This window comes from Bombina bombina, chromosome 1 (assembly GCF_027579735.1).
Source record: "Bombina bombina isolate aBomBom1 chromosome 1, aBomBom1.pri, whole genome shotgun sequence".
Classification (NCBI taxonomy): domain Eukaryota; kingdom Metazoa; phylum Chordata; class Amphibia; order Anura; family Bombinatoridae; genus Bombina; species Bombina bombina.
In genome coordinates this window covers 26,049,771-26,074,504 of record NC_069499.1, presented here as the reverse complement: position 1 = coordinate 26,074,504, position 24,734 = coordinate 26,049,771, and the positions used below count along the sequence as shown (strand labels likewise).

At 38.7% G+C, this 24,734-nt stretch overlaps 1 protein-coding gene across 1 annotated transcript; it reads right to left on the bottom strand.

Moving 5' to 3' along the window:
• Window positions 1-1,289: 1,289 nt before the first annotated feature.
• On the bottom strand, window positions 1,290-22,149 carry SGPP1 (sphingosine-1-phosphate phosphatase 1). The gene is made up of 3 exons (XM_053697282.1): window positions 21,370-22,149; window positions 5,472-5,561; window positions 1,290-3,193 (listed from the first exon to the last, which is right to left on the bottom strand). Exons 1-3 carry the CDS (start codon window positions 21,895-21,897, stop codon window positions 2,642-2,644), a joined length of 1,170 nt encoding a protein of 389 aa, XP_053553257.1. The 5' UTR covers window positions 21,898-22,149; the 3' UTR covers window positions 1,290-2,641.
• Window positions 22,150-24,734: the final 2,585 nt, after the last annotated feature.

Here is a 24,734-nt window from a genome sequence, read left to right as displayed (position 1 = left end):
TGCCGGTTTCATCCGTCACCATGGGAACACTACCTGTTTGGGTATTAGGCAGAAAACCGTTTCATAGACTGCCCACCTGACTGCCTGTTGTATCTGTTGCCACAGAAACACTACCTGTTTGGGCAGTAGGCAAAAACTGTTCCATAGGCTGCCCACCTCAGTTCTAGCCAGTACACTCAATACCCATCTATACTACAACTATTTTGATATACATAGACTTTACATTTGTGGGGTTTTTGGTTGATATGTACAATACAAAAATAGTATATAATATATGGAAACAACCAAATGGGATTGTGGGTCTGGTAAACTCCTCTACAGAGTTTATCTAACAGGGAGGCAACCGTGCACAGAAATACCAGCGCTCTTCATTTAATAAATATACAGTACGGAGCTGTAAAACACAGGCAACAATCACACAGAAAAAAAAAAAAAAAAAAAGTCAACTTTTCATTTGTAAATGTTAATTAAAAAATAAAACTTTCTGCTGTATTCAAATTTAAAAAAAATAATCAACTTAGAGTATTGAAGACAAATGCACTAAACTCAGTGGATGTTGAATATTCTGATACAAAATGATCATAGGAGTGGTATTAAATGTTCCGTCTCTGCTCTTCACATTAGCAACTTAAAATAAAATGTAAAAGCATCTATAGATTTGTAAAGCACCAATGCATTTGTAAACCTGAAAGCTTCTGTATAGTTTAGAGGTGCAACCGCCCAACCCAAAATAAAATTACAAAATCATCAATCAAAAACAATTTTTTTTCTCTTATTCTTTAAAAAGGCCATCAAAATGGCTTTGTTTTTGTGACGACGGCCAGTGATAGCATAGGTACTCCATACGTTTCTAAATTACATTTCCCTTAATGCTTGACTGTACTTTAGTACCACAGCATCATGGGAAATGTAATTCAGAAATATCTGGAGTGCCAAGGTATGCGACCACTGACTTAGGCTGCTTTCTATATCATTGCAAGTGATCCTAATTTATTAATACTTGTGATGCCCACAACACCCCCTGCACAATCAGTACCATTAATTAGTGTACCGTTAAGGAACATATGGTGCATTATAAGTACTGCAAGGCTGGGGTAATAAGATTTACAAAAGAACAACATTAGATGAGTCCGTAATTTATAGTAAAAAGTACTAAAATACTAAGAGAACCAATGAGATGCTCACACGTTATTATCCAGAGCAACTGCTTAGGGTGTGAAGTTAGTCTGTTAAAATTTCAACACATTTTCAGGTTATTCGTTCATTAACAACAACAAAAAAAACAGTCATTCTTTGAAATTCTATATTTAAAAATAGAGAAATGTAAATGAACTGATTTTGTATTGATTTGTTAAAAAAACTCATTCAGGTTGTTAGTTCTATTTTGAATAACAAATGTTAAGGATATTTTAATACAAAATGACTACATTTGTAAGACCATAGAATCTCCTGACAAAGTACGCATTATGTTCCGCCTACAGTTAACGCATACCTAAGCGTTCACAATACACGCATCTCACACAGTGTCAGCGTGCAGGATGCATTTACTCTTTATGAAAGCGCCAACCATAGCCCCCTGTGTACAGTCTAAAAAAGACACCATTTACACACGTTAAAACAGATCCAGTACATTAATAATGTAGCTCTTTATGGTATGTTTTAAATGAAAATCATTCAAGCTTTAAGATTATTATTTTTACCAAACAGAATTTTTTTTACATTTAAATAAAACTGATTAAAAACAAAAAAAAAACACACAAATAAAAACAGAAAACTAAGGCTGTAAACATAACCCCTCATCTGCCAAGGACAGCTCCAATACACTGCTATTTCCTCCGACAGTCAAGTGGTTACATAAAAACACATTAAGCTTCTAGTGGTTCTTTACCATTGTGGTAATCGTTCCCAAATTTCTCCAAAATGGCAGGTTCATATATTTTTTTTTAACGTACCGTATACGTGCACGTGATGCACACCACTGTGATATATTCTGAAACAGAATTGTCCATTAAATTAGTTACCAGCGCTGATCACTGCTACACTTTATATTCTATTAAATGGAGTCTCAATCCCATTAGGAAATACAATGAATGAACCAATAAATAAAACCAGTTGATAAGTATCCAAAAATATGGATAAAACTTTTCTCTACTAGATATAAGCTCTGCGATTTGTATAACTTTACAAATATAAAGAAGAATTCATGACAACATGTCTAGATCTAATCTCTGGAGCACATTCGGCTTTGTATACTTCCTTACATCACAGTATACATGGCGTGTGAGTTTAGCAAAATAAAGGCACATTTATAAAGCAACTTAATTTAGTACCAAAATCTGAAAAATATATATATAATAAATTGGTTTTAGATTAAAACTAAAGCTCAATAATCTTAGCAATAATGTAATAAATGGTTTTATAGCCAATTTGGTCCAATAAATTCTGCCCGTTGAAGCATTAGATAAATATACTGGGCTTCAGCAAGCATTTGCATAAACTAGAACAAAAGGTCCAGGCTGGCAGGGAGTGGTTTCGAAAATAAAATCAGTCAAGGAAAAATAAAATCCACCACATTGTACCAAGCCCTCTTTATAAACCTCTTGCATCCGGCTTTATTGTTTTACCCAAACACATATCTCCATCAAAGGAGACCAATCCATGTAAAGAGGAAAGGAACTATAAACATGGCGCCAAATCCCACCACTCCATATGTAATGTAACGGTAAGGCAGCTCGACTTCCATGCGCTGTCTGGCCTTTCGTAGATCATCACACGGAATACCAAAAACCTTGCAGGCTAGAGGGATGCAGATCTTCTTCATAGCTGCTCTTATTAGTAACAGAACCACAACTCCGATTAAAAAGCGTAGCATGGCTTTTCCCAACAGAGTCACAGTGATAGGCGGAGTTGTGAAAGGTAGCGCTTCAGGAGGCGTGTCTGACAGGAGACCTAACATGTAATTAACATGTGACCCACATGCGATGCCAGCGCCACTGCCAAGGATCTGAGCAGTGTCACCACGGGAAGTGCTCCAGGTATCAAGCGTAAAGGAAAAGATGCCCATTGCTAGGTGAAGGCTTATGATGATCAGAGGAGAGTATTTGTAGGTTAGATTGAATGTGTCAATGACATCCAGAGCAGGATGGAAGACAATTAAAATAAGAATTGCATATAAGACACCAGCAATAACATCCTGAAAAAGAAAACAAACAAAGTTTACAAAAGGCACATTTTGTATTAGGATTAAGTAGAATGTGTTGGAAAAGAAAAGTTACTAAACATATCACTTGCATGTTAATATCACATAGGTCTTAATCTATTAAAGATTGTGCGAGCCCTACAATGTTCCCCATAGGTACCGATGGTTAAACAGCCAATCAGCAGCTCTTTTACCTGAATCATAGGCTTCTATTGGAGTACACTCAGGAAGAATTGGTTTAGCAGTAAGGGCTAGATTTATCAAATGTCGGGCAGACATCGATAAATGCTAACAGCATACGCTGTCTGCATTTATCATTGCACAAGCATTTCTGATTAAATGCTTGTGCAATGCTGCCCCTGCACATTCGCGGCCAATCGGCCGCTAGCAGGGGATGTAAATCATCCTGCCACCTCTGAGTTAAGGAGCAGCGGTCTTACAATCGCTGCTTCTAAACTTATGTTTCCGACGAGCCTGAAGGCTTGCGCCGAAACAGCAGCATACGCTGCTTATTAAATGTCTCTAGTTTTGTGCATTCGCTGTAGCCCTTTTCTTGCAGTACAAGTGTGCATGCGCTATAGCAAGGCTCTGCCTAGTCATGCACTTTGTCAGATTCACTACTACAATGAGTGGTAATATATTTATGGGATTCATTTTAGTGATCTACAAGCTAATAGAAACAAACTACTGACCCCAGATACTTCTTAAAAGGGACAGTCTAGACCCAATACTTATTCTTTGTTCTACTCCAGACAAGCATCTTGCAACAGGTTCCACATCTATAAGCCTGTTAGAAGTACATGAAACATTTAAATATTCTAAGTTTGTTAGGAGACGAAAATGGCCACCAAGCTCCGCCCACAGCTTTCTTCTTGTCCAGTTGTTTTCTTGTATGACAGTTTAGCAGTGCACGCTTATTATTCAGTTAGCTCTTTAAAATTGCACAAATCAGCACGTGCAAGCAGGAAAACATTTAACCCGTTCACGTTGTTAGGATGTTCAATGCCGTCCTAACAGCGCTGGGCTTTAACACTGAAGGACGGCATGAACATCCTACCTTATAAAAGGCATACTGCACCCCCCCCCCCCCCCCCGACAAACTCAAGATTGGAGGCGCCGATCCCAGCCTTGAAATCATGTGATCGCATCGACAATCATGTGATTTACATCGGAACTTCGTTATGTTAAACACTTTTGCCAGGCATGTATGGCTGCCATTTTCAGCTCCTAACAAACAAATATTTAAAATGTTTCATGTACTTATAAGCTTATAGATGTGGGACCAGATGCATCTCTGGTTTGTAACAATAAGTAATCAAAATGATGTATTGGGTATAGACTGTCCCTTTAATGCGAGCTTTGTAACATTCTTAGAGCTAATGAAACTCTAGCTAAGCTTTTAAAAAGACCAAGTTTCGTGCAGAAAATGTTACATAAGTCAGTTATATTTCATAATTATTAAAGGGATATAAGTGCTAATATGTTCAAGCATTTTATTAAAGCCCTATTGCTTTTACACAGTGTTTAACCCCTGCAGATGGATTAAACACAAAAACATAAATTCAGCTCCAGAGCATCAATGCACTAGTAGCTACCTGAAAACATCTGGTTAACCAATAATGAGACATAAATGTGTACAGCCACCAGCTAGATCCGAATAGTGTAGGGTATCTACATAGTCCTTTCTATAAAGGATACCAAAAGAACAAAATACATTTGAAAATAGATTAAAATGTGTCTTACAATGACACTATATTATTCATGTCAATTTTGTTTAAAAAGACATTAAACACGGAGATGGTAATATAAAATGATAAATCTTATATACAAAAAAAAAACAACTGCAATATACTTTCATTACTTATTTTGTCTCCTTTTCCTGTAATTCCATTTCTAACAGGAACTGAAAAGCTCACAATTTCAGAATGGAAGTGCAGAACACTGTTATATAACACACAGCCATTGGCTGCACACTCTAGCGACCTATTTATAACTGTCCCTAATTGGCTACAGCAGAGAAGGTAACCTAAGTTACAACATGGCAGCTCCCATTGCTTTATAGATACTAAAACTTTACACTATTTTGTCACTATTTAAACAGCTAATGAAACTATAAAAAAATACATCTACATGTTAGTCTCCAACCAGCAGCTACCTCTTAGTACTGCATTGCAGCTTCTGAGCCAGAATTTATAACATTTGTTCACTGGCCCTCATATTGCTTCAGATGCAGATAACCAATTGTATAATACAGGACAGTCATTGGCCTTACCAGAATGGAATGCATTCCCATATAGACACGACTAAGGCACACCAAGGAACACCAGCATACAGCGAGCAGCAGCCCCAAGGCAAATGGAAACTTTAGAAAAGAACAGAAAGACAAATTAGACACAGAGCAATGCATACAGTAAAGGGGAATGACTCACAATACAGAGAGCTTAGAACATTGTTTGAAGATAATACAAAAATAAAATCTCGTGGCTGAATAAAATGTACAAGGGCTAAACCCAACATTACAATTTATTTTTTGAGCATTTCTTTGTTAATCTCCGTTGAGCATTGAGAGCATCACGTTTGTGTTATAACCAAGAATCATTTCTGATACTATTGCGCAGCGAGACTATTAGAAGTGTCTAGACAGAACTTAAATATCCGGTAACAGATACAGACAAGACGGCTGCTTTATAAAAAGGACCACTAAACAGATTGTAAAATGCATGATTTTGAACCTTCATATCCGAGAATAATATTGCAATGAAAACTGCAATCAAATGAGTATTTTGTTTTATATTTATTAATTTCACCGATTTCCCTGTCCCCTAGAACATAAGAACCTTTGCTTACCAATCACAAAAGTAATCTACAGATATAGCACAAACTCTCTTTGCAATTGTGCAGTTGAGAGAGACTGGGGAACCCTGCCCGTATCTCTTCCGTTAAAGTGAAAGTAAATCCTAGCGTTTTACGCTAAGGGACTTTCATTCATGAAGTATAAGATACTTCATGTAGAAAGCTCCTTTATTTGATTCAATCGATCGCAGTGTTTACCTTGTACAGCAGCCCACAGCAAAAAAAAAAATTAAATTGGCTAATAGGTGGCGTTTTCATAGCCGTGCGGTAAATCCTACTTGGCGCCCATGGGAGCCGGATTTACCGCACGGCTATTGGCTAATAGGTGAAAACGTCACCTCTTAGCCAAATTGTTATTTTGCTGTGGGCTGCTGTACAAGGTAAACACGGCGATCGATTGAATCAAATAAAGGAGCTTTCTACATGAAGTATCTTATACTTCATGAATGAAAGTCCCCTTTGTTTCAGCAGTAAATCCTGGAGTTTGTAAAATGCTAGGATTTACTTTCACTTTAAAGTGATCGTAAAGTTTAATGAATAAATGCCTGGGATATCTAAAAATACTCAAAAAAAACAAAAAACAGGGACACTTTAATTAAACTTTACAAAAAGACGCTTATTTTTTAAAATACTTACCTTTGCGTTATGGTAACCATAACGCTGACCCTCCGCCCGCAGCTCCTGCTTTCTTTAGCAGATTGATGACAAAATCAGGCTTCCTCCAATCGTTGTGCCCTTTTTGGCATCCAGCTCATGGGGCAAGCAACGATTGGAGGAAGAGAAAGCTGGATTGTCATTGATCTGCTAAAGAAAGAAAAAGCTGCGGGCAGAGGGTCAGCGTTAAGTATACCATAACGCAAAGGTAAGTGTTTTAAAAAATAAGTGTGTCTGTAAAGTTTAAAAGGACACTGAACCCTGATGGAGAGATTTCCTGGTCAGAGCAGCCGTAAGTGTAACAAATCCCTTTTAAAGATAGCTGCAACGTTAATATCCTGCTGCTCTTTGAACAGGTCATACCAATTTAATCTCTGCTTTAAATTTATGTTTTTTTCCCACTTCTCTGCTGGTGTGGGGGGTTGGACATTATCCTGTCCTTTGCAATAGTGAAGTATCCTGCTCGACCCCCTAATGTTTTGGAATTCCACAAGGCACTGCTATAGAAGAACAGCACTGGCATTTCTCTGTGACAGGTTGCCTGCAGTTTTGATGAATGTATGTCTGCACTATCTCCTAAATAAGCACCAAGTAACAGCATAGCTTATGTTAATTCTCTCTCAATACTGTCACTTTGCACAATGCAATTTACATCTCACATATAAGTACATCTCACATTATCTTATGTGCAAAAACACGCTGTTACACTTTATTAATCTGATTTGACACGTTATACATAATATGGGTCTCTACACAAAAACTGTCCAGTTTCTTGAACTGTAGGCTCCCTTTTAGTCCCCGCAAAGTGTTTATGCCTTGTGGATTCTGTTCTCTACCCCACTTTTTTACATTATAGGTGGTATTATTTACTTAAATAAGTGGGAAACTGCATTAAAAAGCCCCCAGAATAGTGTTGTAGTACTTATATGCATACCCTTGGATGATATTTCAGACACCAGACTTAGTGCAGCCTTGCCTGATCCAATAGCCCCTGACTGGATATAATTATTACCCTGTCGACCCTCTGACACTATTTCTTTGTTCGCCTGCCCCTATTGTTTCTAAGACCATGGCCTAAACTTATTCCTACGAACACTTCACTGGTGTAAATTGGAAACACTTTATAAACCTTCCTTTGTCATACTGCTATCTAACCATATAAATTCCTATTGCTTGTAAATTAGCTATATATTATAATAACACTGCACATATGGCCAAGAAGATTAAGTAATAAATCATAGGCTTGAAGTTAGAGATTGAGTACAATATCCTGTGTAGTGGCATCTTTATGCATGTTCAAATGACATAACCCTATTGCATGAGTACTCTGCAGGATTTGTGTTTTATTTTAATTGTTCCTTACTCTCTTTGATGTTCTATAAATTTAATGTTATGCTGATACGGTTTGTTAAATATTCTTTACACCTGGATGCCTGCAGCACATTTCTCACTTGCTATACTTGAAACACCCTGATTTAAAGGGACATAATACTCATATGCTAAATCACTTGAAACTGATGCAGTATAACTAAAAAGCTGACAGGAAAATATCACCTGAGCATCTCTATGTAAAAAAGGAAGATATTTTACCTCACAATCTCCTCAGCTCAGCAGAGTAAGTTCTGTGTAAAAAGTTATACTCAGCTGCTCCCAGCTGCAGGTAAAAAAAAAAAAAAAAAAAATGAAGAAATGAACAGCAGCCAATCAGCATCAGCAGTGCTGAGGTCATGAACTCTTACTGTGATCTCATGAGATTTGACTTGACTCATGAGATTTCATAGTAAACTTCCTTTACCTGATTGGTGAAATAAGATGAGAGTTCACGAGGCTCATCCCTTCAGCTGTCCCAGGACAAACACACTAAAATGCTGCTTAGAAATCCTTTACAATGGGAGGTGGCTACTGAGGAACTTTTGAGGTAAAATATCTTTCTTTTATACATAGAGATGTTCAGGAGATATTTTATAGTCTGCTTTTTACAGCTATGCTGCATCACTTTCAAGTGTTTAAACATTTGGGTATTATGGCCCTTTAAGCAGAGGATTTACTTAAGATTCATCAAAATATTCTCAGCATTAGGCTAATGATATAAACTTTACAGGTCGCTACTCATGCCGAGTCTCTCAGTATCTAGGTGGAGGGGGCAGCTTATGCTCATTTTTGTTTTGCTTGTTTGTGTGTTTAGTTTGTGTGTATGTAGTGTATGTTAGATCTAAAATTACTAAAAAAAAAAAAAAAAAAACAACAACAAATGTGGTGGTACAAGCATATACGCATTTGAACATGTGTAGATTCATTGAAAATATTCAGTTATACATTATGTCGCTACAATTTAATGTATTGAATTTACTGTATTGAATTTTCTAACTTTTACTGACCCACCCTGCAAGGTGGACTACAGACATACTTTGTATTACTGTACCCATTATTGGTTATAAATAAAAGTTAAAAAAAAAAAAAAAAAGGACACTGAACCCAAATGTTTTCTTTCGTGATTCAGATAGAGCATGCAATTTTAAGCAACTTTCTAATTTACTCCTAATTATCAAATTTTCTTCATTCTCTTGGTATCTTTATTTTTGGTGAACACCCGGGGTTGTTTTTGCTGATTGGTGTAAAAATTCACCCACCAATAAGCAAGTGGCTTGCTCCTTAGCTTTGACGCTTTTTTTTTTTTTTTTATAAATAAAGATAGCAAGAGAACAAAGAAAAATTAATAGGAGTAAATTAGAAAGTTGCTGCTCTGAATCCTGGAAGATAAAAAATTGGGTTCAGTGTCCCTTTAATGAAAGTGCCTTTGTTTTAGATAGATACACCGGGCACTTATTCATTAAACTTTACAATCACTTTAAGGTGGTTTAACACTGATTCAACTTAGTTACTATGGCAAACCACTTTTTTTAGATTTTTTTTTTACATCAAAAAGGCAGCAAAATAAATAAATGAATTTATATTGCAATAATGAAGCATTTTATGTGGTGTTGAAATATCAAGTTTAAATGGTCCTTTAAGATCCTTTTGCTCATTGAAGTTTATTCACAAAAACAGTTTTTTTTATTAATGTATTTATTTAAATAATTCAAACAAAACCCCCCACTAAATAAAGCAGCAGAGATTACACAACAGTCGTGCTAAAACTAGACAAATATGCGTCTGACAGTATTATCTTATCTGTGGGTTTACAACACTGTTAAAAAAAACATTTGCTTGTGTTAAGTAATATACACTTATAGGACATTCTGTCACATGTGAATATGACAAGCTACCTGCGTATTTATCCTAAAACACAACATACTATTTTACTGACACCAACATAAGTAGTTTCACAAACATATCACTGGTAAGCAGCCAGCCACAGAATTGTGGGCTAGTTGGCGCATGTCAATTTCACAATGTTCGGTTTGGAACTGTGTGTTTAACGCCTGCAAAACTAACTGGGGCTACAGAAAACAGCCATTATGCAGCAGCAGCCTTAAAATGTTCACTGTAGGTGCCAAAACAGCTACTAAAATAACATAAAAAGTAAATGGAGCCCATTAAAGGAAAGAACATTTTACAGCGCAATGTTCAGTAGCTCAGATGTTGTAACAGTTAAATCTGGCCTGAACAAAGTCTTTTAGGAACTGGACAAACCATAATATAACCAATCTGGACCCACAGCGCCCTCCTGCAGCATTGCTGTGGCTCAGTAACATGCGCTGTAGCGATCCTTCTCCCGGCACACCGATGCTTTTTAGTTTGTATGCGGAGTGAAGTAACGCAACAGCGCACTTGTATCAAACCGCCTGTCACAGAGCCAAACCAGCGGTGAAGAACTGCATGCTGATATTGAGTGGTCGGTGTATGGTTTTAAAAAATAAAAAGCCAAAGTTGCCTGTGGATTAAGAGGGTAGGCAGCAATAGAGGGGATAGAAAGTCTTTCGCATGTGTGAATTCAGGTCCCACACTGGGACAAACACTTATTACTGAATTATTTTTAAATTAACAAAAAAGGTAAGAAAAACATGCAAACTGCTCTGACAGCAAAGGCACATAAATCCCAAGTAGACCAGCAGATCTGAGATTCTCTACACTGCGCGAACAGCCACAACCTGCAGTTATTAAAAAGGAGGTCTCAGCACAAAGAGCGACCACTTTTTGTGATTCTATTAAGCATATAATGTGTGTGGTGAGGAAATATTTAACCTTACAATGAATACACTGTTCCTGTACAATATTCATGGCTGAGCAGAATATCCCCATTTACTGTACAATACGGAGCTATATGTAGACTGTACATTTACACAAAGTGTCACAATAGCAAGTTCCCTAAACACTTGTTTCGTTGTGCACATTGCGCAAACTGCTAAAAAGCAGAAGTTCTAGCAACACAACCTAGTAACATGACACGGCCGCAGAACAGGCGCAGTCATGGCCCTTTAACATTGTGTAGCCTATGCCAGCCTGCGCCTACATAACAAAGCTTTAAATGTCACCCTCAGTGCCACTCACACTAAATAGCCTTCTGTTCTGGTTGTCCTGAAACCTAAAAAATATTTGATCAAAGCAGGGACTCATTTATCTGTCCATAACTGACAGCAGTAAAGAAAATAAACCTACTTGATTGGCTTTTCAGCGAGTGCGTTCCTGGACTACAAAACAAAGCAAATTTTGCTAAACAAAAAGATTTTATATCCTTTAAAACAAAACGTATACAGAGACAGTGCTTTGTTCCGATATATCCTATATAGTGTTCTCCACAGAAAATTCACCCAGGCGGATCACATTATAAAATAGGCAGGGGGCTATCTAATACTATAACATTTTCTGCTGTCCGAAGCACAAATTGCATAATTTAACACATATTTACTTAATGACAAAACATTGAATTTCAGATTTAGATTGGCTAATATTTTAGCAGGGTGGTCAGTAAAATCAGCAAGGTGGTGTGCCCACTAAAAAGGTGCTGGAGAGAACACAGTTTTTGCAAATACATCTCATTTTTATATATAGCTGTGCTCTTACAACTAAGACACAAATGCTCATTTTGGGGAAGTATACACAAAAGCATTTCATGCACATGACAAAGCACTAAACAGTAACACTGTAATTACAAGACATTTCTTTAGTGTTGTTATAGAACTACATCACAGTCTAAATAGTTTTAAAAGCAAACTTTTTTTCTGCAATTATCTTTGAATAGACAAACTCTACCCTATTTGCCTTATTTGAAGGAGACAATGCAGGCTTTAGTAAGCAGGCAATGCTAGTCAATGTCATAAAAATTAGTATACAATGCTTTTATTTGCAAATATCGGTTAAATCCAGTTATGCAGCAGAGTTAGCCTTGATAAGTCAGCAGGTGCATTTAAAGTTCTGAATATTAGAAATAGCTCAATTGTCAAAGCTAAATGACAAAAAGGGGCAAAATAATGAATATATTGCAAAGTAGTTTCATTATGACTAAATATATCTCAAGCAAGGAAAAAAATAAATGGCATAAGAAAATGTTAGACCCCACTCCTTTTGGGCACAATACTGTTCCAGCACACTTTTTAAAACGCCCTCTTTAGGGCGCAACAAAGAATGTGAAGTTGGCATTAAGCATTACACATCATACATTGTTTGTCAATTTGTTTAAATTTTTGAAAAAAAACAAGTTCCCTCTAATAACACCTTTAATGAACTAATGAATATGCACTGGATTTTGCGCGGTAGGGGGTCCCCAGCACTGGATTTTGCGCGGTAGGGGGTCCCCAGCACTGATTGTTATCCGGACCATGTACAACACTTTACAATTACTCAATACATTTGTAACTCGTCGCCTTATTTGTCCTGGAATACAGGTTTTTTCCCTGTGTCAAATATAAAAGTTGGTTTACTCCTATTGTGTCCTTATACGCGCCAGTCAGTGAGGGCAGCCAGCTGGCAGTGCTTTCTCTGCCAGCGTACACTACAAACAAAACTCTGGGTTGCAACACAGTCAGTCCTATTTAAGGAACAGAAACTGATTCAGCTGAAGTCAGCACTACTGAGAGCTAGCAGAGAACATCCAGTGAGCCCATTACAAGAGGCTAATGACATAACATATGTAGGAAAAATAGAGTATCCAGAATGCATCCTGCTTGCCAGTAATGGTTGATGTATAAACATTAGTAGAATCTTATCAAACTACTTTGCCATAACTACAGGTCAAGGGTATCTGCTATAAAATGCTGACAGTCCAAGACTGAACATTTACAACGTTGTCAGTGATTCTGCAGAACACAAACCTAACCTTTCCTCTGATAAAAGGGTCACAAGTCTATACAGACTGCAGGAGGGATGGGGGAATGTAGTGGTTATATTTCTAGCCCTAAGGATCTTAATGCCCATGTTCATATCTACTTTAGTACGGTTTCCTACAGCAGTGTTTTTCAACCAGTGTGCCGCGGCAGACTGACAACAGTGCGGGGGGTGTCCCTCTTTCAAATTTTGAAATATTGGTAGGTATGTGACAGGCTCATCAGGCATCATTTACAACCATGACATTGCCATTCATTCACAGACAATCATTATGATTGTTTGTGAATGAATGTCAATATGTCAAGTATATTTATTAGGAGGCAGCACAGAGAGAGTGAGTGTATATATATCTCCTGTATTGGGCTACAATGTGCGATTTTGTAAAATTTTGGGATGGTGGTGTGCCACAGGATTTTTTTTAATGTAAAAAAGTGTGCCACGGCAAAAAAAAGGTTGCAAATCACTGTCCTACAGTACCATAGTCTTCAATGAATTATCAGCATAACTTACACCACACAGATATCATTTGATGCCTGGTTATTCACAAAGCATGGGGGGGTATATGCATTGAGATGCATGTGGTTGTAGAGAACTGCACCTAGAGAGATGCTACACTATAAAAGACCCCCTAACTGGATCTTGGATTTAAAGTATCGAAAAAGGGAATAGGAGCGCCAAAGTTGGCTAAAGTTGGGACCTCGGTTTACGAATTTAATTCGTTCCCCGGGACGTTTCGTATTGCGAAAAATTCGTAAACCGAAACACGGTTTCCCATAGGAATGCATTGAAAACCAATTAATGCGTTCCGGAGGTGAGAAAAAAGTCAAATAAAGGCTCCAAAACCTGCTGTAAAAGGCTCCAAAACCTGCTGCAAATGGCTCCAAAAGGCTCCACAACTTGCTGCAAATGGCTCCAACACCTCCACACTGCTACCCACACTTCAGTATGCAGGGGCAAACCGGGACACTCGTTTTGTATTGCGAAAAAATTTTGTAAACCGAGGGGCAAACCGGGACACTTGTTTCGTATTGCGAAAAAAAATTGTAAACCGAGGCAATTTTTTTCAAGAATTTTCATTCGTAAACCGAATTTTTCGTTTACCGAGTCGTTCGTAAACCGAGGTCCCAATATATATGTGTATGTATGTATGTATGTATGTATGTATGTATGTATGTATGTATGTATGTATGTATGTATGTATGTATGTATGTATGTATGTATGTATGTATGTATGTATGTATGTATGTATGTATGTATGTATGTATGTATGTATGTATGTATGTATGTATGTATGTATGTATGTATGTATGTATGTATGTATGTATGTATGTATGTATGTATGTATGTATGTATGTATATATATATATATATATATATATATATATATATATATATATATATATATATATATAAAAAACAGTATAAATCAGGGACAAAGCTGACTGAAAAGGAGGGCGATATTGACATATCTAATAATGTATAATATATGATATAACACCTACAATTGGTCTTTCTATATAGGCAAATAAGTATAGAAACTGGTAGTTTCAAAATGCTTAAAACAATTTATATTAAAAACATGTATATAAAAAAAAAATTAATTATAAAAAAAAGAGTGACTCAGGATTGGTCGCTGTCACATATATATTAAGTCAGGTCAAAAACTGTTCAGATAAAATACAAATGGATTCAATGTTATAGAAATACATATAATGCAATAGGTATACAATGTAATAAATATAAAGTGCAAATAACGAATACACTAATAAAAGACAATCTCAGAAGATCAAAATACTGCAATGTCTGGATAGATCTCCGGTAAGGATACCGGTTGGTTACCTATGAAACCGTGTACACATGCAATAAAAAGGTGGTAAACTGCGAAAATAGTCAAAAAAATGGTCAAAAATTGCAAAAAATATAAAAATCAAAATTTAAAAAGGCATATTGTGAAAAATATTTTGTGGAAAAAATAAATTATATTAAAGTGTCCAAATCAAAAATAAGAAAAAAAAAAGAAAAAAAAAAAAAAGGTATAACTCCAATGATAAAAATGCATATGTGTCCGGTGGTATTATAGTACTGATGATATAATCCAAGTGTCCAAATAAGTGTGTATACTATTAGTTGTGATTCCTGTGTCCAAACTCGATATCTAAGAAGTCCCGCTACTGGGATAATAACTAGTAATCCGCAAAAAAAAAATTCACATATATTTTTCACGATATAATTTTTAAATTTTGATTTATATTTTTTGCATTTTTGGCCATTTTTTGACTGTATTTTCCACAGTTTACCACCTTTTATTGCACGTGTACACTTTTGCATAGTTAACCAACTGGTATCCTTACCAGAGATCTATCAAGACATTGCACTATTTTGATCTTCTGAGATTGTCTCTTCTATTAGTGTATTCATTATTTGCACTTTATATTTATTACATTGTATACCAATTGCATTATATTTATTTCTATAACATTGAATCCGATTGTATTGTATCTGAACAGTTTTTGACCTGACTTAAAGGGACAGTCTAGTATAAATTAAACTTTCATTATTCAGATAGGACTTTTAATTTTAATCAACTTTCCAATTTACTTTCATCTTCAAATTTGCTTTTTTCTCTTGGTATTCTTAGTTTAAACCACAGGTAGGCTCATATGCTAATTTCTAAGCCTTTGAGGGCTGCCTCTTATCACAGGCTTTTTAAATATCTCTTCAACACAAAGAGACAGAAAGTACACGTGGGCCATATAGATAACACTGTGTTCAGGCACAGGGGGTTATTTAAGCTTTAGCACAAAACAATGATAAATTTAAGACAATAGATAATAAACAGTCACAGTCATGTGATCAGGGGGCTTTAAGATACAAGGTAATCACAGAGGTAACATGTATATTAATATAACTTCACCCTCCTTTTCAGTCAGCTTTGTCCCCGATTTATCCTGTTTTATATATACTTTAGCCAACTTTGGCGCTCCCATTCCCTTTTTCGGGTATATGCATTGATGTGTATTGTCATGGGAGATGCGCCGCCTGCCAGGAGTGCGAGGTGGGTGCGGGTTGCATGCCAGTAGCGTGAGGGCGGTTTGTGCCGCCTGCCAGGAGCGTGAGTGAGGGGGGCAATTACTGAGAACCAGAAGTGGGTGTGGTATGTGAATACCATGCCAGGCCTAGGTGTGTAGATTATAACAGTAGCTGGAGTTAGTGAGAGATGTGAAACGCATGGATGCTAGGCCTAGTTGCAGGGTGGATAAAAATCAATATCATTGCAACTATGTGTCAGGGAACCTCTGATTCGTCACACACTATCGCATATATACACAAAATACTAAATTACTCCATTTCCAGGATACTCCTTTCCGTATTTAGAAAGCTGGGGAAAAGATATAGGAGTTATCATCCAGCTGCAAAGATGTTCAAAGATCATACGTTCTACACTTAAAACCTCTAAAAATTAATTTAAAGATCCAACATAGATGGTACTACACACCCCAAAAACTACACTGCATATATAATAAAGCTAAAAATACCTGCTGGCGATGTAGCCATGAGAACAGTGGAATGACTTGTGGTGGTGCACATCCATTCAAAACCTATGGAGCCCTATTTATTAAAGGTCTGCCGGAAGGCTCGCCAGAAACACGAGCCCGCAAGCTCCATTCGGAGCTTGATAAATGGGCCTCTCTTCTGAAACAGAAGATATCCTAGAAATCCAATTCCCTCTAGATCCCTTGATTTGGCTACTGAATAATCCCCCTAAAACAAAACAAACCATCTCTTCAAATGCAGGTCAATTTTCATGTGAAAGTGTCCAGTTTTTAAAAAAAAAACTATTAAAAACAGGGGCACTTTCATTCATAAAAATTGACATAGCAACGTATTTAAAAATACTTACCTTGTTCTTCTGAAACGCCGGATCGCCGTTCTGAAACGATGCCCCGTCTGCTTCTTCCTGGTTTACTTACCCAGCAATGATGAAACTGGCTTCCTCCAATCACGGCATTGCCTCAGGCAATGATTACCCGGGGGGGAGCCGTGATTGGAGGATGCCGGAATCGTCATTGCTGACATGAAAGTGCCCTTGTTTTTAATAGTTTTTTTAAAAACCGGACACTTTCACAGAAAATTGACCTTCACTTTAAATTGTTTATCATAGTCTAACAGTGTGAAATTTTTAATAGCCAAAAACTGGAAAACTCAAGATTCACCTACAATAGACATGTGGATCCGAAAAGTCTCAGTATTGATTCACTTAGAAGAAATATTTTATTTAAAACAAGATAAAATGAATAGGTGTTCAGATATATTGACAACATGGGAATCTTCTCAAAAACAGATCAACTGAACTATATCCTTGATCACTCAGGGTAAATATCTAAATACAACTACTTTTCTTAAAACATATTCACGTACCTATAAAAATGAAAACCACCAGAGAATTTCAAGTCTAATATACAGAGGGTACGCATTCCAGTCCGAAATGAGTTTATGTTTACAAAACTACATTAAAAAACAAAAAAAAAAAAACGTCATGCTCTCCTAGAGGTTTCTGTAAGATTATTTTAGGCATTTTTTTCTTATCACATTCGTTTTGTACTAATGGTCTGATATAACTGGAAAATAATCAGAAAAGTTATTCTAAAAATTAAAACCATGATAGATATAGATAGATAGATATATATATATATATATATATATATATATATATCTATCTCTATATATCTATCATGGTTTTAATTTTTAGAATAACTTTTCTGATTATTTTCCAGTTATATCAGACCATTAGTACAAAACGAATGTGATAAGAAAAAAAATGCCTAAAATAATCTTACAGAAACCTCTAGGAGAGCATGTAGATAGATATATTTTCACAATAGCAAAGAAAGCACTCTCCGTTTATCTTCATTTATTTGTTCAGGTAAACGTTTTCGGGGTGTGTGTGTGTGTGTGTGTGTATGTATGTGGATATAGATATATAGATATAGATATATAGAGATATAGATATATAGAGATATAGATATATAGAGATATAGATATATAGAGATATAGATATATATATATAAAAATCGGTCTTACCGACTAGTGATTTAAATCAAATCAACCCTGCCAAGGGGAGACTAAATCCCATGCCAGGCCCTCGGGGCGAGAGAGGAGACTAAATCCCATGCCAGGCCTCAGGGCGAGAGAGGAGACTAAATCCCATGACAGGCCTAGGGGCGAGAGGAGACTAAATCCCATGACAGGCCTAGGGGCGAGAGAGGAGACTAAATCCCATGCCAGGCCCAGGAGTGAGAGGATTAAATCCCATGCCAGCCCTAGGAGTGAGAGGATTAAATCCCATGCCAGCCCTAGGTGAGAGAGACTAAATCCCATGCCAGTAACAAGAATGTATATCCTATGCCAGGCTACTATATGGGGTACAAAGTATCATTACCTGCAGGCACTATATGGGGTACAGAGTATCATTACCTGCAGGCACTATATTGGGGGACATAACCTGCAGGCACTATATGGGGCACAGAGCATCATTGCCTGCTGGCACTATATGGGGCACAGAGCATCATTGCCTGCTGGCACTATATGGGGCACAGAGCATCATTGCCTGCTGGCACTATATGGGGCACAGAGCATCATTATGTGCAGGCACTATATGGGGTACAGAGTATCATTATGTGCAGGCACTATATGGGGTACAGAGTATCTTTATCTGCAGGCACTATATGGGGTACAGAGTATCATTATCTGCAGGCACTATATGGGGTACAGAGTATCATTATCTGCAGGCACTATATGGGGTACAGAGTATCTTTACCTGCTGGCACTATATGGGGTACAGAGTATCTTTATCTGCAGGCACTATAAGGGGTACAGAGTATCATTATCTGCAGGCACTATATGGGGTACAGAGTATCATTATCTGCAGGCACTATATGGGGCACAGAGTATCTTTATCTGCAGGCACTATATGGGGCACAGAGTATCTTTATCTGCAGGCACTATATGGGGCACAGAGTATCTTTATCTGCAGGCACTATATGGGGTACAGAGTATCTTTATCTGCAGGCACTATATGGGGTACAGAGTATCATTACCTGCAGGCACTATATGGGGCACAGAGTATCATTTTCTGCAGACACTATATGGGGCACAGAGTATCTTTATCTGCAGGCACTATATGGGGCACAGAGTATCATTTTCTGCAGGCACTATATGGGGCACAGAGTATCATTTTCTGCAGGCACTATATGGGGCACAGAGTATCATTATCTGCAGGCACTATATGGGGCACAGAGTATCTTTATCTGCAGGCACTATATGGGGCACAGAGTATCTTTATCTGCAGGCACTATATGGGGTACAGAGTATCATTTTCTGCAGGCACTATATGGGGTACAGAGTATCATTTTCTGCAGGCACTATATGGGGCACAGAGTATCTTTATCTGCAGGCACTATATGGGGCACAGAGTATCTTTATCTGCAGGCACTATATGGGGCACAGAGTATCTTTATCTGCAGGCACTATATGGGGCACAGAGTATCTTTATCTGCAGGCACTATATGGGGCACAGAGTATCATTATCTGCTGGTACTATATGGGGTACAGAGTATCTTTATCTGCAGGCACTATATGGGGCACAGAGTATCATTATCTGCTGGTACTATATGGGGCACAGAGTATCATTATCTGCAGGCACTATATGGGGCACAGAGTATCTTTATCTGCAGGCACTATATGGGGTACAGAGTATCATTTTCTGCAGGCACTATATGGGGTACAGAGTATCATTACCTGCAGGCACTATATGGGGCACAGAGTATCATTATCTGCAGGCACTATATGGGGCACAGAGTATCATTATCTGCTGGTACTATATGGGGCACAGAGTATCATTACCTGAAGGCACTATATGGGGCACAGAGTATCATTACCTGCAGGCACTATATGGGGCACAGAGTATCATTACCTGCAGGCACTATATGGGGTACATTACCGGCAGGCACTATATGGGGTACAGATTATCATTACCTCCTGGCACTATATGGGGTACAGATCATTACCTGCAGGCACTATATGGGGTACAGAGTATCATTACCTGCAGGCACTATATGGGGTACAGAGTATCATTACCTGCAGGCACTATATGGGGCACAGAGTATCATTACCTGCAGGCACTATATGGGGCACAGAGTATCATTACCTGCAGGCACTATATGGGGTACATTACCGGCAGGCACTATATGGGGTACAGATTATCATTACCTCCTGGCACTATATGGGGTACAGATCATTACCTGCAGGCACTATATGGGGCACAGAGTATCATTACCTGCAGGCACTATATGGGGTACATTACCGGCAGGCACTATATGGGGTACATTACCGGCAGGCACTATATGGGGTACAGAGTATCATTACCTGCAGGCACTATATGGGGTACAGATCATTACCTGCAGGCACTATATGGGGTACAGATTATCATTACCTCCTGGCACTATATGGGGTACAGATCATTACCTGCAGGCACTATATGGGGTACAGATTATCATTACCTCCTGGCACTATATGGGGTACAGATTATCATTACCTCCTGGCACTATATGGGGTACAGATTATTACCTGCAGGCACTATATGGGGTACAGAGTATCATTACCTGCAGGCACTATATGGGGTACAGAGTATCATTACCTGCAGGCACTATATGGGGTACAGAGTATCATTACCTGCAGGCACTATATGGGGTACAGAGTATCATTACCTGCAGGCACTATATGGGGTACAGATCATTACCTGCAGGCACTATATGGGGTACAGATTATCATTACCTCCTGGCACTATATGGGGTACAGAGTATCATTACCTCCTGGCACTATATGGGGTACAGATTATTACCTGCAGGCACTATATGGGGCACAGAGTATCATTACCTGCAGGCACTATATGGGGTACAGAGTATCATTACCTGCAGGCACTATATGAGGTACAGATTATTACCTGCAGGCACTATATGGGGTACAGAGTATCATTACCTGCAGGCACTATATGAGGTACAGATTATTACCTGCAGGCACTATATGGGGTACAGAGTATCATTACCTGCAGGCACTGTATGAGGTACAGATTATTACCTGCAGGCACTATATGGGGTACAGAGTATCATTACCTGCAGGCACTATATGGGGTACAGATTATTACCTGCAGGCACTATATGGGGTACAGAGTATCATTACCTGCAGGCACTGTATGAGGTACAGATTATTACCTGCAGGCACTATATGGGGTACAGATTATCATTACCTCCTGGCACTATATGGGGTACAGATTATTACCTGCAGGCACTATATGGGGTACAGAGTATCATTACCTGCAGGCACTATATGAGGTACATTACCTGCCAGCGTCCGTAGGTGAGCAGCAGCAGGGACAGAGGGATAGCGGTGCCGGACATGGCGTGGGTGCTGGGCATGCTGTACTCGGAGTTATAGAAGACTTCCAGCTTGAGCACGGGTGGGGAGGACGGGCGCGGCCAGCGGATCAGGTCCTTGGTGCACTGACCCAGGTACATGACCCACACCCACACGATGATCAGCCGCCGGCCCACGAACGCGTCCACATTCCATATCCAGAAGGGGAAGAATGAGATGTAGAAAAGCTCGTTCCCCAGCTCGGTGCCGAGCACAAACAAGTAATAGAGAAAAGGGCGGCGGACGGTGAAGTCTTGGCCTGTCTCGCCCGTTAAAGAGTTCCGGCGCTGCGACTTCTTGCTGCGGTTCCCAGCGGTACCGTTAGTTTCCCCGCACGCCCCATTAGTCTGGTGACCCGCGCAGCTCAGCACCCCGCATAGCCGCTGGAAGCGAGCCACGTGATTGGGGTCCCGCAGATAACGGGCCAGGCGCCACGGCCCCGAGTCTGCCCCCATTCCCGCTCCTCACAGCGGAACCTCAACCATGGCGGTGAGGCAATCACAGCAGCTACTGTCAGTGGATGGTGAGAGCTCCGCCCATTCTCAACTATTGCCACGCCCACCGTTTAATCAACGCTTCCTCAGCAATCACAGAAGCAGAGGTTTACTTAACTCCGCCCATAATCCAGGAAAACACCGCCCCTACAATTTATAGGTTCCGCCCTTCTGTCTCATCTGCCCCTCTCGTCTATTATTTCTATCACTTCTTGTAAATTTACTAACTCTACCCCCTGCCTGTATGATCTGACCCCACCCACAGCACCTCGTGATCCCTCCCCTTAACTACAGTATCCGGGGCAATCTCAGCAGCTCCTGTAAGTGATTGAGACGTCTGACTCTCCTCCCACCGACTCCTCCCACACACTGTATGTTTCTACTGGCTATGCGCGCTCCTGTGCCAGCCCCGGCCCCCAATAGACTCATCACAAGGTGATGCATGTGGGCGAGCCTGTCACGTGACGGGTGGTTTCAGTCAAATGTTACCCTTGAAGGCAGCATAATCCGTGTACAATTACTGTAATAGCTGCTCTCACTGATCTATTAGTTACCTAATGTGTAATAAGTAATATGATTATGTTGTGCCCTTATATACTCCTCTCAGTCACTATATATACTGTAATACTGCCCTCATATACTCCTCTCAGTCACTATATATACTGTAATACTGCCCTCATATACTCCTCTCAGTCACTATATATACTGTAATACTGCCCTCATATACTCCTCTCAGTCACTATATACTGTAATACTGCCCTCATATACTCCTCTCAATCACTATATACTGTAATACTGCCCTCATATATTCCTCTCAATCACTATATATACTTAGGCTTACCAGAAGTCCCACTTTTACTGGGATTGTCCCGGTTTGGAGGCGCTGTCCCAGTGTCCCACCCAGTTGTTCATTCTGTCCCAGTAGGGTTGCCACCTCCAGGTTTCAAATCATGTGTCCGGGTTTCAGACCACCTGAAACCCGGACACATTATTCAAAATGACTGGACTGTGGCTCTCCAGCATAGTTGGATGCTGGTACTTTGTTACATACAGCCCTGCTTAGCTTAACGTTAGTGTCCTTCAAAGTTTACATTTAGTAATACAGGTTAAAGGGACATTATACACTCATTTTTTCTTTGCATAAATGTTTTGTAGATGATCTATTTATAAAGCCCATAAAGTTTTTTTTTTAATAAATGTATAGTTTTGCTTATTTTTAAATAACATTGCTCTGATTTTCAGACTCCTAATCAAGCCCCAAAGTTTTATGTGAATACTGTCAGCTACCTTCTTCAGCTTGCTCCTGTTCGTGTAAAGGGTCTTTTCATATGCAAAAGAAGGGGGAGGGGGGAGTGTCTTATTTCCCACTTGCAGTGGGCTTTCCAGCTACCTTTTCAACAGAGCCAAACTGACAGCTTCTAAGTAAGTTTTTAAACAGTTTTATACTGGATTTTTATATCAGTATCTGTGCATCTTACTCTTTATAGTAGTGTCTATTACATGCAGTTATATGAAAATGAGTGTATACTGTTCCTTTAAGTGAGCAGCATAGGGTTTTTTAATTTTGTAGTACTACTTGGTTTATTTTTGTAAGAATTTAACACCCCCCCTGACCCCTGGTGACATTGCCGGTAATACACCTTTAGGGGAATCATATGGGTATGACTAGGAAGTACAGACAGGCAGGATTTTTGGCCTGGATCTTGCTTTACTTCATGCAGGACAGCATTTTGGCTATAATCTTCCTGCATTATGGTATAGAGTAGCCTCTTAAACAGCTTTAGCAGGTACGTGTTTCTTTTTTACTTTCATTCAATGTTGTATTTATCAGTATTTGGCTCTGTTCCTTAATTAGACACATAAAACACATATTACATGGCAGATATTAAATTGTGAAATTGATAATTATGAAAATGATAATTATGCTTGATGTTTGGCATTATTTAGAATCTGAGATTTAGATTAATGATTTATTTGCCATGACAACGTAATGGTGCCTTTTTCACTAGGGGGTGGTGTTATGGTCTATTTAAACTGTGTGATTCACTTGTTTGACTGAGGAAGGGTAGAGTATCCACAAAACATTACACACATAAAAGCTACTACTTTAAAAGGACCGGTAATTGCCACGCCCCCTTGACCACGCTCCTGACCACACCCCCACTGGCACCGCACCAGGTGGTCCCAGTTTCACCTCTAAAAATTATGGTAAGCCTATATATACTGTAATACTGCCCTCATATACTCCTCTGTCACTTTATATACTGTAATACTGCCCTCATATACTCCTCTCAATATCTTTATATACTGTAATACTGCCCTCATATACTCCTCTGTCACTTTATATACTGTAGTACTGCCCTCATATACTCCTCTGTCACTTTATATACTGTAATACTGCCCTCATATACTCCTCTCAATATATTTATATACTGTAATACTGCCCTCATATACTCCTCTCAGTCACTTTATATACTGTAATACTGCCCTCATATACTCATCTCAATCACTTTATATACTGTAATACTGCCCTCATATACTCCTCTCAGTCACTATATACTGTTATACTACTGCCCTCATATACTCCTCTCAGTCACTTTATATACTGTAATACTGCCCTCATATACTCCTCTCAATCACTTTATATACTGTAATACTGCCCTCATGTACTCCTCTCAATCACTTTATATACTGTAATACTGCCCTCATATACTCCTCTCCATCACTATATACTGTAATACTGCCCTCATATACTCCTCTCAATCACTATATATACTGTAATACTGCCCTCATATACT